This window comes from Quercus suber, unplaced genomic scaffold (genome assembly GCF_002906115.3).
Source record: "Quercus suber isolate HL8 unplaced genomic scaffold, Cork oak 2.0 scaffold_448, whole genome shotgun sequence".
NCBI classification, from domain to species: domain Eukaryota; kingdom Viridiplantae; phylum Streptophyta; class Magnoliopsida; order Fagales; family Fagaceae; genus Quercus; species Quercus suber.
The window spans coordinates 432,806-446,936 of NW_027069899.1; the positions used below are offsets into that span (position 1 = coordinate 432,806).

At 34.7% G+C, this 14,131-nt stretch overlaps 1 protein-coding gene and 2 long non-coding RNA genes across 6 annotated transcripts; 1 reads left to right on the plus strand and 2 right to left on the minus strand.

The window, feature by feature from the left end:
• The first annotated feature begins 50 nt into the window (after window positions 1-50).
• Window positions 51-1,623, plus strand: LOC136062744 (uncharacterized). Its single transcript, XR_010624453.1, has 2 exons — window positions 51-333; window positions 1,194-1,623. It is a non-coding gene; the product is annotated as an uncharacterized LOC136062744 (long non-coding RNA).
• Window positions 1,624-1,826: 203 nt separating this feature from the next.
• LOC112000099 (uncharacterized) lies at window positions 1,827-4,096 on the minus strand. The gene is made up of 2 exons (XR_002881680.2): window positions 3,744-4,096; window positions 1,827-2,613 (listed from the first exon to the last, which is right to left on the minus strand). It is a non-coding gene; the product is annotated as an uncharacterized LOC112000099 (long non-coding RNA).
• Window positions 4,097-6,561: 2,465 nt separating this feature from the next.
• Window positions 6,562-13,389, minus strand: LOC112000106 (pentatricopeptide repeat-containing protein At5g10690). 4 transcript variants are annotated; one of them, XM_024032215.2, is made up of 12 exons: window positions 13,059-13,386; window positions 12,667-12,849; window positions 12,308-12,440; window positions 11,985-12,082; window positions 11,604-11,765; window positions 11,431-11,499; window positions 10,903-11,038; window positions 9,531-9,763; window positions 8,730-8,807; window positions 8,241-8,309; window positions 7,221-7,397; window positions 6,562-6,855 (listed from the first exon to the last, which is right to left on the minus strand). In XM_024032215.2, the coding sequence occupies exons 1-12, from the start codon at window positions 13,209-13,211 to the stop codon at window positions 6,595-6,597; spliced, it is 1,752 nt and encodes a 583-aa protein (XP_023887983.2). In that variant the 5' UTR covers window positions 13,212-13,386; the 3' UTR covers window positions 6,562-6,594. The 4 variants fall into 4 exon arrangements, with proteins under 4 accessions (XP_023887983.2, XP_065618309.1, XP_065618310.1 ...); XM_065762237.1 differs by lacking the exon at window positions 8,730-8,807 and having other exon boundaries at window positions 8,194-8,309; window positions 9,536-9,763; window positions 13,059-13,389; XM_065762238.1 differs by lacking the exon at window positions 8,730-8,807 and having other exon boundaries at window positions 13,059-13,387.
• Between the last annotated feature and the right edge of the window lie 742 nt (window positions 13,390-14,131).

Consider the following 14,131-nt stretch of genomic DNA (forward strand, 5'->3'; position numbering starts at 1 on the left):
GTTTTGGAGGTGAAGGTTTGGCTGGGTTTTGGAGAGTGCCCAGTTAAGGGACAGGATTCATTTGACATACATCTAGGGTCTAAGATGTGCCACGTCAATTAAAATGTTAAAAACTTAACTCAACAAATTCAAAACCAAGGTTAACTCAGCATATTCATTTTTCTCACCAGCCCATCTGAAATTTCAAACTCTCTTCTCCAACGATTTTCTCTCTGCATCCTACGGTCCTCACTGTCGCCGGTGCCACCAGCCATCGTGCCAAGCCACCGTTGTCTCACATCAACCTAGCATCATCGGAAAGTGCCGCCCACCTGCAGGCATAGGCACTACCCAGTAAGTTTTCTCTCTCTGCTTGGTTTCTGAGAAAACGAAGGAAATTAAACTATTGATACTGCAATTTTGTTGATTGATTTATTGGTTCTGAATATGGTTTCTTTTTTTGTGCTATATTTTTTCAGTGGTTGGTTAAATCAGTAGGTGGGGTTGTTTCTATCTGAATTCGTTACTAAAATTATTTTAGTATTTGATTTTTTTTTTCTCTGCTTTGCCTAATTCCGAACTCTTACTCCTCATCATTATGACAAATATGGTCATTAACTCTTACCATTTTAGCTTATAAGCTGAATTAAACCTTTTACTTTCAAATTAACTTGTCAGTGTAAACACTTTTAGGTCCTAATAGGAAGAAGTCAATATGGGGTCAAATGCTCTTTCGAGGTGTAACTCTTCTATGGTATAGAACTGCTTTGTGATATGTTCATTCCATTCTTCCCATACCTTTATCAATTTACCTCAAGAATGGTTGCTGCAGTTCTTGGCACTAATTCTAAATTTAAGAACTTGGTTAACAGTAATGCTTGATGATTGGTTTAATGCAAAACATGCTTCTTTGAACTTCTTTGTGCATTAACAATACTTTTAAATACCTTGCTGAAATTTATGTCCCTAACATTACTTGTTATCAGTAGTGCTTTGTAGAATTATCATTTAATTTTTTATCACATCAGTTTTGCATCTTGGCATGCTTGAATTTACTCCTACATTATATCATATGCTTTATGTATCATAGCTATTTATCATGGTTGAGTATGTGAATCACTTATAGTTTGTTATAGTGTATTTGCTATATGTGTAGAACTTTCATTTGATGGTATGTATTTTTGTCATAATGCATTTGATTTTTATTTTTATAGCAAATGAGTTGAAGCAGCTAGCAGCCATCTATTAAAAGTCTGAAGAGAAGGGTATCTGTACAAAAGTCTGTAGAGAAGGTTATAGTTGTTATTCAAGAAGTCAAGTGCAAGATATATGCAAAGCTTCATGTACCAAATTTTACATACTTGTTATCAAGAAAAGGTTTTGAAGTATTTCATGACCGATTGAAGACAACGTATTTTGAAGCTAGCAAGGCTAATTTTCAGTTTTAATAAAGATTTAGATTTGATATATTCTTAGCTTGTAGGACAACTTTGACAAGTGTCTGCATAATTTGTAGTAGCATTTGGATAGTTTTCATAGTTGGCTTATGAAGGTACTCATATATGTTGGTTTATCATATGTACATGTTTGAGTAGTTTTTAGTCGATCATTGTTCATAAATGTGACAAGTTATTTTCCCTTGAAGCATTGCAACTATGTATGTACCTGTGCACGACAAATTTTCCCATTTATGCGTTGTTTTATAGAAACCATAAACCAATGGAATTTGTACCACATACATGACTACAAGGTCATAGAGTATCATAAAAAATAGCGCAATTGCTTCAAATTGATCAATTTTGATGTCGCATGAAATTTGATCCAATAGAGTAGACAAGAAAGGAATATAATAAAAAATGAACAAATTTTATTAAAATGTACACTTTGGTCACATAACAAGAATTCCATTGAAATATACACTTTAATTACATGATTATAATAACATGAAACTTCTACAATTGGTGTGCCTATTGCTTGACTACACATTCCACCTCTTGCTTCTTGACTATACATTCCATCCAAAGTCCACAACTTTCAATCTTAGCTTGATCACTTCGACTTGCTTCATGTTAAACAACTTGCCCATTCCATCCCTACAAAGGACAATTTACACACACCCAATTCTGCAATCAATGGCATGACAGGGAAAATAAAGAGACATTCACAATAAATTCCCTAAACCTTTCATAATAGAGTGAACAATTAAAAATAAAATCAAAATCCATGCCAAAGCACATACATTTACATAACAGTGAGACCAAAAAAAAAATACCCACAAACCAAAAAAAGGGAACCAAGCACTCTAATAACCACAGCATAAAACACACACAGATAATTCTGAACTTGGTGTTTCTCCTGCTTCTTGACTACACATTCTCTCCATATCCTGCAATTTTCAGTCAAACTCACAGCTTTATCACTTTGACTTGGTCTCATGTTTACAACTTGCCCTACCCTTTCCTGGTATGATGTCTCTTCATTATGTAATTCCTTTTGTAATCAAAACTCTAGAATCTGAAGTTTCACCACACATGAAATGCAGTCACCTTGAATACCTGACACTTTGACAATCTTTCCCCTCACGTAATTGATGATTCAAAATAACATAGGAAGTATACCAAGGATTGATGAAACCTACAGGCAATATCCAAAAAATGCCAATCCTTCATATTATAAACTTCTCCATTATTTCCAATTGGTTGAACTATAATAATTAAGTTAAACAAAGAGCTTGTATTTTGATGATTTCTCACAACCCAATACCATGTTTTAAGAGGGTAAAAGAAAGAAAATAGTTAACAACAAATTGAAAGCCAAATTGAACATTTACAGTATCTTACATCTAAGTCTATGCATCCTCAAGCCAATATAATTGACCTATAACTAACAATGCTTTAAGCTTCTAAGGTGAATTAGTGCATTCATGCATGCTTATTAGATAAAATTGTCAAAAGTTTCCTTTTTCTTTATCCCTTAACCAATAAAAAATCAGATTGAACGTCTACAAACAACTAAATGAAAAGTTAAGATAACATAACAAATTAGAAGATGAGGCGCAATAAAAGGACAGTTTTCCCTAGTATATGCATAAAAACTGATGATACTTCCTCCCCTATCATTATTTTTCATAATAATACAAGGCTAATCGTACTAGGTGCTTAAAAAATCACTCATGCCTTTCTTTTATGTTGTCATTTTCATGTCTTTTTTCTTAACTTATGCAAAGCATATGGAGTATTTTCCAATAATTAATTCTTCACTCATCCTTTATGTTAAACTAGCTTTGCTTCTGCTGTTTATTCTAAAAAAATTAGCTTTGCTTATGCTTTTCCTTTTTGTGTTTTTATCCTAGTCTCAAGAAACTTGGGCATGGTATCAAAAATATAACTCATAAATCCCATTGCTTTTAGAACAAATTCAAATCAAAACAATCCATAACTGTTTTTTATCCTAGTCTCAAGAAACTTGGGCGTGGAATAAAAAATATAACCCATAAATCCCATTGCTTTTAGAACAAATTCAAATCAAAACAATCCATAAATCCCCCAAATCTAAAACACCCCACCAAGCTCAAAACCAAAAGCTTAAAAAAAAAAAAAAATTTAAAACACACAAACAAAGAGACTGCTCTATCAAAAAAAAAAAAAACCATATTTAGCACCAATAAATCAATTAAAAATAGCGGTATCATAATTTTTTTTCCTTTCATTTTTTCAGCAACCAAACAGAGCTTATCAATAAAAAAATTAGAGAGAGAAACTTACTGGGCAGTGACTGTTCTAGCGAAGCAGTCCGGTGATACTGGCCTATGAGATGTGGCCCCCGTGACAAAGGTGGTTTGGAACGAGGGTCATGGTTGTAGCGGCAATGGTAGGGTTGAGCAAAGAGTGAAGCTTAGAGATGAGTTGGAGAAGAGAGAGATTTTGAAAAAAAAAAATAGATTGGAGGGTTTCCTGAGTAAATGTTAACCATAGTTGAGTTTGAGCGTTTTAGGTTTTAATTAATGTGGCACTTCTTAGGCCGTTGTTTTATTTTAAAGAGATCCTGTCCATAAAATGGATACTCTCCATTTCAAAGAGAAATGGAGAGGATCTGGATCCGGGTTTTGGGCTTTCCTCTGCAGTGAAGATCTATACGGTTTAGTTCAATTGGGGGCTTTGGGTTTGCCACGTCAGTGACTAATTAATTAAAAAGATCAATGTTACGTAACTAATAAATTTTCAAAAAAAATGAACAATTTTTTTTTTCCTTTGAGAGAGAAAAATAAACAAATTGAGGTACAAGTTTTCATTAAGAGAAATGATATGTCCACAACATTTTTACAACAAATCCTAAGTAGCAGGTTGTTACTGGTTGTTATTGTTGGGGCAAAAAAGTAATCTTAGTGTTAGTTTCAAATTTGAACTAATAACAACTAACCACCTGTGATTTGTTGTAAAAATGTTGTGGATGTAGGATCTCTCTTTCATTAATTCTCATCTAAACCCACTGGGAATCATTTTATCGTATGCCATTTCCGGTTTGATATTTCAACAATTGTGAAAAAAATTGAACCATACTGAATGTATTAACTAAAAACAAAATTATTACATCAATCCTCTCCATTAGTAAAATGTAAAATAACTAATTCGCAAATATATAGTTGATGGTGATTCATAACAAGTTGATGGTGATTCAGTGACGTCCAAGACAATCTTCAGAAGGGAGAAAGGTGAAAGACACACCACAAACATGAAAAGTGGTCGTCCAAGAAGAAATTAGTCGTCTACACCACAAGAAGGTGTAGATGACCAACAAACACTTAATAAATTTCAGAGTATTTTCTACATACCCAAAACAATCAAACCATGATTCACTATTCTGAGACGTGGGGTAAATTCCCTGAAATTCGCTATACTCTTCCCACTAAGTCTACACATATCCCATGATGTTAGTGAAGCCTAACAAGTAGGCCCACTCTAAAAATCTTTATAAAATGGACCAAGCCTCATCCAACAAAGGTACATTCTACTATTCATCTACTCACTATACTTGAGTCATAGAGAAAAATTTGATTTAATCATCAGAGGGTCCTTGGCCGGTTTACCCTCGTCACATTCGATAGTCTTTTTGTTTCCTTTCGGGTCATCCATATGCCGTTGAAACCCGAAACATTCAACCTACTGATTTCACTTATCATCAGTAATAATAGTCACAATCTTGTGTGTTGCACTAGATAGTTAAATAATTATTAAGGTATAATCAATCTCATGCAATTCATTTAAAAGTAGTAATTTTAAAACAAATAAGTAAATACCCTAAAGTTACATTTATATATTCATATCCTTCATGTTTAAAAATACTTTCACTTAAATTTAGTTGAACCGAAATGGACCGAAATGCTACATTAATGTGATTCAACAAGAGCATAACAATAATAAATGTTATACTTAAAATTTTAGATATTATGAGTTTGAGATCCATATATGTTTTTAATAAATTTGGATTTAGAATAGGTGTTCTCAACCCAAATTTGTCTTTTCCCTTTATGTAGGTGCACAAAAATGGACTGAATGCACCCAATAGACCAAAATATACTGAATAGGACCAACTTGGACTGAATAGGACCAACTTGGACGGAATAAGACAAAAATGGACCGAACAAGACAAAAATGGACATAATAGACAGAAGTGGTCCGAAAAAGACTGAATAGAACCAAAGTGGATCGAGTAGGACCAAATTCGATCGAATAGGACCAAAGTGGACCGAGTAGGACCGAATAAGACCAAATTAGGCCGAATAGAACCAAAGTGGACCGAGTAAGACCGAAGTGGATTGAATAGAACCGATTAAGACCGAACTAGACCAAAGGGGACTGAATAGAACCAATGTGGACCGAGTAGGACCGAACAAGACCAAAGTGTACCGACTAGGAATAGGACCAAAGTAGACCGAGTAGGACCGAATAGAACGGAAGTGGTTTGAATAGTACCAAATAAGACTAAATTGGACTGAATAAGACCAAAATGGACCAAGTAGAACCAAAGTGGATTGAATAGGACTGAATAAGACCAAAGTGGACCGAGTAGGACCGAAGTGGATTGAATAAGACCGATTAAGACCAAAGTGGACTGAAAAAGACCAATGTGACTGATAGGACGAATGTGGACTGAGTATAACCAAATACGACCAAAGTGGACCAAATATTATGTTGGAAAGACAAAAAAAATGCCCAATCAAACTCCTAAAAATGAGGATATTGTGTGCTTTTGTGAAAAAGGCCAATAAATCAGTGGAAATTTTTATTTTTTACATCGTAATATATTCATAGATGTTTTTGCTTGAAGGATGTCGGCAAAATTTACCAAAGTAGTCCAAGCCTTACTCTCACCCTAATGGGAATACGTATGAAAATTGAAACGTCATGTTGTACCAAGCCACCAATTGCATTTTCTTACCTAAAAACAGAGATCGTCTCTTCAAGATCACAATGTCATTGGCTGTAACTCATTCAAGCAAAACTGAATTTACAAGAAGGAATAAGTGGGGAAAAAAGAAGCCAAGCAAAATTGAAAATACGAGGGAGAAGAGGGGGAAAAAAAAGAAGCCAAAAACAAAAATATATTATCAAATATTTACATTCTTCTACAGACTGAAAGCGTTTGCCCAGGCAACTCTGATATTGATGTTACAAGCCTACACAACCGTTCCGCTGTAAAAACTCCAAAGGCCCTTGAGCCTGAGCTGTAAGGAGTACCATATATGTTGCTATATCTTACAACAATAACCATTTTGTATCTCTTTTCCAAAATTAGATCAACCACATGACCAATAGATGTCGCGATTGTTACGCAAGGAGGTGGGCTTCTCATCATTGTTGAGAGTGGCGCATCCAACTGAATAAGAACACACAAATTTGTATTAGCTTTTTAATTCACTGTGTTACAGATAATTTAATTTCTCATCACTATTATAACAAAGAGTATATATGTTCATAACCACTATTCTGGTAAACTTGCAAACATAGAAATTACATTCTAAGAATTAACATGAAGTTTGATTGTTTGATTGCATTATCCTAACAATTCTAAGAACAAGGTCTACCCAACACTGGCTAGAAAAAATATCTTGCACAGACTTATTTACAACTGTCTATATGATTAATTACAAGATGAATCTCAACAAACTGAATCAACGAAGTTAACTGGATGTAAAATACAAAAGCAGCTCAAGATGGTTAGCTGAAAGAAAATAAGCAAACCTCATTGCAGTCTTCACGATGCAATAGTCCTACGCAGCTGCCCCAGTCATCAACTATAGGCACAACTGGATTTCTTAAGAAACGCATAACCACCTTCTTCAAGGCCAGAGTACCATGTAGAGGCCGAGATGCTTCAAAAGGAATCATAATACTCTCAATTGGTTCATCTGGTGATACCTGAAGAGAAATGGTGTACTCAGGCAACCTAAAAGAAAATTTTCTAGATCAAAAGGAAAAACTAATATATATCATGAAGACAGTCAAGCAGTGCTGAAAAATATGAAACAAGGGAAACTAGCATTTGCACCCAACATTCATAATGCTCAATTAAAAGGTCTGATAATTTACTGATTGTTCCAAAAGCTTATACTATTAGAAAATGGTGATTTCACACTCAGCAGTTATTCGAACACTCTCCCTCATGTGTGGGCTTAATAAATGGTCTAACACATGGATTTTTAACTTTTTAAGTAGGAGGTAAAGTGAAGATAGGGTTCAAACTTAGGACCACCTACTTTGATATCATGATAAATTATTTGTGAGTCTCAAAATCTTAAACTATTAGGTAACGTTGTTCTAGTAACGTTGTTTGTATTTTTTTGAAATACGTGTGAGTGAAAAAATGTGTGAAAATGCGTGTAATGTTGTTTAAAAACTGAAAACATGTTGTTAAACATCTCTACCAAACGGGGCCTAATCACTGAACCATTTTTCTAACAGTGTCCATACAAGAGTCAACTAAATCTGCTTCTTGTGGGTGGTATCACTCAAGTATTGTGATAATTCTAGAACCGAAAATTGGATTTATCAGCCTAGCCCAAAAGTACCAAATTATAGATTATAAAGGTCATTGAATTTACTTAACCATTTTGGCCCAAGTGATCTTCCATATAAGAGCCACTGATGGTAAAAAGTGAGTCTACATGCACTGACACCTAAAAATGTATCGCATTCAAAAAATAGTCATTAGGACCTTATGAACATTCCGCAATTTGAGAAACAGGGAGACAAGCTGGAAACCTGAGGCAGTAGATGAGGACTGAACATGGATTTGGTGAATCCCAACAAAGCCTCTAAGCGCAGAGCAGCCTACATTACAGATGTATACTAAAGGTGAGTATATATAAAAGCAAAACCAGAAAATAGCATGATAAACATGTCCGGAGCAAAAAAATAAAATCAAGAAATTCAGAATAAACAGCCTAGTTTTTCAGCTAGCACAAAAGCAGGTGATATTATATGGTGCAACACAGAAGATATAACCTAAAGGAGACACTTAACATGATTTCTGGATCTTTAAATGGAACTTAAATGGCACGTTGCCAGTTGCTCGGCACCACAAACAATTTTTTTCCATGCATCTTCAAAATCAGGATATCATATTTGCATCAATCGCAAACAAAATATTATACAGACAATCATCACATCAAAACATTGAGTAGTTTAGGGGTTTATTTTGCATTTCATTCATTCCCATTATGCAATCATGGAAATTAACGTGATACGCACCAAGCCTCCTCGACTTGTCCATGATATTCCCTTCCATCTTTTAATGATATTTGTTAGATGTTCAACAGCCTCATCAACCTGAAAACAAGCACCAAATACCAAACAGGTTTGAAAATATTAACATCAGTTGCACATGACAATAGTATGGGAAGATGTGCTCTAAATAAAATGGAAAGGAAAGGTATTTTTTTTCTTGTTGTGTGTTAAGGAAAGACGGGGGGGTGGGTGAACAAATAAGTACACAATGGTTTAGTTAATGTATGAGATAAAAATTCCAAAGACCATCACAATGCATGCAGCTACACCAAACAGGTTTGAAAAGTTCCAGATATGTGACAGCAATAAAACAAGGGTAGGATATGTGACACATTAAGAACATAAAACAGTTGGCTCAGAGATATGTTTGACCAGATTCTAATCCAATATAATTTCTTCTCTCTTAGTCATCATATATTCTTAAGTTCATATTTATACACCACTTAATATCAATGAATAAGAATGCAATTTGGAGACTGGAGGTGAAACTTATGCTAGCATGATTGGCACATAATTACCACTGACGGGCCCTCGTTAGTGCAGACTTAATTTCAAATTTTTATGCTATAATGCAACAATGTCAAATGATTGAATGATAGCAATCAGCTTACACATTCTTCTAGAGGCAGGGTATACTTTTTATTATAGGCCATAACTAATTTGCACCAACCATCATCAGGGAAAACACAAGTAATTTGGGAAAAAAGGACATCTATGCCTGAAAAGACATCAATGTTGATGATTATGTATAACCAGCTCTAGTACCTGACCATCATTTAAAGCTGCTTCCATGAGAAGATTATCAGCTTCTTCTTGACTTGTCAGGGAGATAGTTCCAGCAGTATCCGGCCACATGTGTTTATGCAGGGTTTTGACCACATCATAATCTCCTCTACCAGCAAAAGCACGCATCAAGGAAAGATAGAGATGAGGCTTCGGTCGCAGGTCTGAATTTCTGCCAGCCTGCTTTAGCATTTCTCCAAATATACAAAGAGCATCTAAACATCACAGACAGAGATTTTAAAGTGTTAACATTTAATTTTTATAAAAACGAATTTATTTTTTAGTTATTAATACATTAAAACAGGATCTGGATCTGCCTTGAAATGTATTAAGTGGGAAGAATACGAAGAATTGAATTTCACATTGTCCAGCCTCAAGTAACTGGGTTCAGATAACAGATATTGATGCCACTAAAAGATACCACCCTTTTGTAGTGTGTACACGTGAACATCAGCATGCAAATATACAAGCTTTATTTCAACAATATGAGCTTGGTGCTTCTCAGCCAAATTCTCTAAATGTAACATGAGCTCTGCTTAATAGTTTTTACGTCAATAGACCCTCCAGTTTCATAATCCATTTAATACTAATTTAGCAACCCCCCCCCCCCCCACCCCCCCCCCCCCCCTTATCTCTCTCTCTCTCTCTCTCTCTCTCTCTCTCTTCCTTTTGTTTTCTGATGACAAATGAGTTCATATAGTCATTTTTGGGACATGCTGATTCTTTGTTGCCTTACATTTTGTACAATAAGATAGCTGTCCTTGATAGGTTTTCAGATAACATGACACTCTGGAAGCACCTAACTACATCTATCTAGCCCCAATTAAGTAAGTATGTAGTCATTTAAAAAGAAATAAAGAATACAGTTAGATAATTCCTAGCATTCAATTAACTATTCTCTTAATTTTACTCCACTTTACTGCTAGGTTTATAGTCATTTTCACAGGAATATATTCAAGAAAGTTACATACTGAGAAGACACTATAATATATAATATGTAGAATGTGACTAACAAACAGTGAGAGAATGCTAGGATATTTTCTACGTGATATTCATGAAAATCAACTCCAACTCTTGCTCATAATTCAACAAATTCTATTTGGATTTTCAAGTATTACAAAATCTTTAAAAGACATTTTATACTAGTTAGAAAATTTTGAGAAATGTGATGGCTCATACATCAGTCTTACCAAAAATGATATTCATTAAAGTCATATCAACATATGCTGAACAAACACAACATAAATTATATTAGATCTAAACTTGGATTGCCACCATACAATCCAAATCTGAGTCCATTACCTAACCTAGTCACCATTTCAGAATTCTGAAGGAAAATTCAAATGTAACATACCCTTGAATGCGTCACAATTTAGCAATGCATCAACTATTGCAGTGTATGCAGTTCGATCTACAAGCAAATTATGACATGATTTCATTTCCAATACAATCTTCCGAAGTGAAAGCAGATCCTTGCAAAGTGCAAAACCCTACCAAAGAAAAAAGAACAAAGAAATCTGGCTCAAAATTTGAATCAACAAGACAAATATACAAATTTTACATTAAGCAAAAGAAAAGCTAAAAGGCCCTTTCCTCAAAGACAGTCCTGCTAATTGTACCCTACCGAAAGAAGGATCAATCACAGTTCCAATTTGTGATTACAATGAATCAAAAAAGACATGTTTTACAGAGGAGGACCCAAATACTTTTAACCAATCCCTGCCAAAAAATGCTATGATGTAATAACTAATAACTTTTAGATACTGTACAGCTGTAAATGTTTTTAAAATACTTAGATAATGTTTTGCAGTATGCACAATTGAACTTCTACAAACTAAGCATTATATAATTACACAATAAGATAACCACAAGAGCAACTAACCTTAAGTAATGTTGTATAGGTGACAACATCAGGAAAAAGATCATCATGGCCAAATTTCTGTGCTCTGTCCTGAAAAAAAAAAAGCATAATTTTAGTAATCTGGGCTATTCTCTTGTGCTATTTAAGAGTAATTTCCAGGCTCTAAACTGGCCTTCTGGATACATGCTTGCGACCTTCATTTCCTCCAACACGTGCATTGCTATGTCCAATTTGTCAGTCTTGACACAAGCATAGATGAGCTTATTATAGGTGAGCTTATCAGGCTTTAACCCTAAGCGCAATATCTCTTTGTACACAGCTATAGCGGCCAGAGGATGGCCAGTCTTTATATATCCCTGAAAGTTTTAAAAAAAGAGAGAACGTTTAGGCAACATAATTGAGCTTCAGAGTTAGATAATTTACATCAAACGCTCAAGACCACATCATCAACAACTCCAATTTGGTGAGCTGAATGCTAAAGCACTAAGGGGAAAAACAAAAAACAAAAAAAAAATAAAATCATACACTGCAATTTGCACTTTTCTTACAGATAGCCAGATAGGTCAGTGTCGAACCTTCATTAATAAGTTATATGCTGAGACTGAAGGATTACCGCCTTCACGAAGCACAAAACCATATCGCCTAAGAAGACCATTAGCACGGCGTAAATCTCCTGTACTACAGCAATCCAAGTGAGGACATATCAGTGAGCATGATATGAATGTAATAAAGCAATTTGCAGCTTGAACATTAAATCAAAAACATAAACAAATTCAATCATAGTCCAAAAAAACAAAACCAAACATACCATAAAAGCTATGTTATTAATCTGGTAAAAGTAACCAACAATAAATAAAGTGTAAAAAGAGACCAATGTTATCGATTTTCTAACACTGACCAGCTTCAATCAAAGCATCAAGCAGGCCGTAGATAAGTGGTGCAGAGAGCCTTGGATTCCCCGTAGCAGTGCCTTGCTCCACAGATTCAAGTAATTGAAATGCTTCGTCGATTCTTCGAGCCAGACCCAACCCCTTTACAATTATATTTTAAATAAACAAAACTTCCAATCACACTCAAGATAACAGAAAAGGCAGGGCATTGATTCTCACACACTCCATACTGTACATCGTCCATACACATCACGCATTTCAAATTTTAAATGTGAACACCGAATAAAAAATGTGAGAGTAGTACATTAACGAATGTGAGAGAACAATTACCAAAAAAAAAAAAAACAAAGAGTAGAAGAAGTTATACCTTTAAGAGTGTAGAGTAAGATATAGTGTCAACGCCACAACCGTGTGGGAGTGACATGTCAGCGAAAATCTTAAGCGCAGAAGCAATGTCGTCGCAGTGAACACAGGCTTCCAAAACCGCGTTCATCACGATTGTGTTCAGCTTCCCGTGCCGTTTCTTCGCAACCTCGATTTCCTCTAATATCTACAACGCACCGTAAAATAAATAAAATAAGAATTCATAATTGTGGTCTAGTTTTGTAACAAGTGAATTATTTGTAATATTCATTGCGAAAGCCGAGATAACTTCCTCATACACATAGGAAAACCACCTCGTCATCACTACTGTTCAAGGTTTTTTGTGCTTATATTCCACAGAGAGAGAGAGAGAGAGAGAGAGAGAGAGAGAGAAACCTTATGAAGTTGTCTTCGACGAGTGAGTTGGACGATGCGGGAGGTGAGTGGCTTGAGATTGGGTTTGCTGACGAAACGACGCCGTGTGGGAATAGAGGAAGATGAACATATAGATATAGAGTGAGAGAGCGAGAAGACGTGGATCTGATGCATTCTTGTTTGGCAAGTTATAGTAATTACCCATCAGCCATAGAAAAGAAAGAGAGTAAAGGTAGTACTGCTGGAACTGTGGAAGTGGATAACGTGAGAGATCAGAAAAAAGAACCAAGTTTGTTCTCTTTCTCTTCTTTGCAGGGAAAATTAATGGCGGGTAATGTTGGTGGTGATCCTCATTTTGGGCCTAGCCGGACTCGGCTCTTTTGTCTCTATGAAACTTAGCCCATCATTATGTGTCCAATAAGTCCATTGAAATGCCTTTATCCCCACTTTCTTTTTCTTTCTTTTTTTATTATTAAAAATATACATTGACATATAGCAGAGTGGGATTTGAATCTGAATATCTCCGTTAAAAATATTAGGAGATGTCAATTAAGTTACAAAACTCTTAACTTATTTTTTTTTCCACTTTTTAAGTATAATTTTTTCAAACAGCTTATTTTCAAAAGGCTAAAAAAAAAATTGTACTAAATAAATACCAGACCTAATCTCATACAGAAGAAACCCACAAAAAAAGAATACTAATATTTTTGTGTAAGATTTTATAACATAAGCTATAACTAGGGTAGTTAAATTATATATAATATCGTATAATTACTTGTGATGTTCATTTGGTGTCTTTTTAACATAAGATGAAGAAAAAAAATATATTAATTTTCATTAGTTTTGCTTTCGATTTTATTTGTTGATTATGTGTAGTGAATGCCTAATATTAATTTTCATTAGCTTATGAGTTTAAATTGAGGGTTATAAGAGAAGTACTCATTCATTTCATTTCGTAGAATGTAATTATATTTATGAAACCAATCCATATACTTTGCTCTCTTAACCTGTAATTAGGAGATAAAGCTTTACAATTTTCTCAACATAATCGAATTACCAAACCAAGTACAAAAGTTTACCAGCCCTTATTGTTG

Coding starts and splice junctions, on each gene's coding strand:
- LOC112000106 (XM_024032215.2), bottom strand. CDS start 13,211: ATGCATCAGATCCACGTCTTCTCGCTCTCTCACTCTATATCTATATGT. Junction 12,850..13,058: donor GTCGAAGACAACTTCATAAG/GTTTCTCTCTCT, acceptor GGTGCGTTGTAG/ATATTAGAGGAAATCGAGGT. Junction 11,500..11,603: donor ACGTGTTGGAGGAAATGAAG/GTCGCAAGCATG, acceptor TTTTTTTTTCAG/GACAGAGCACAGAAATTTGG.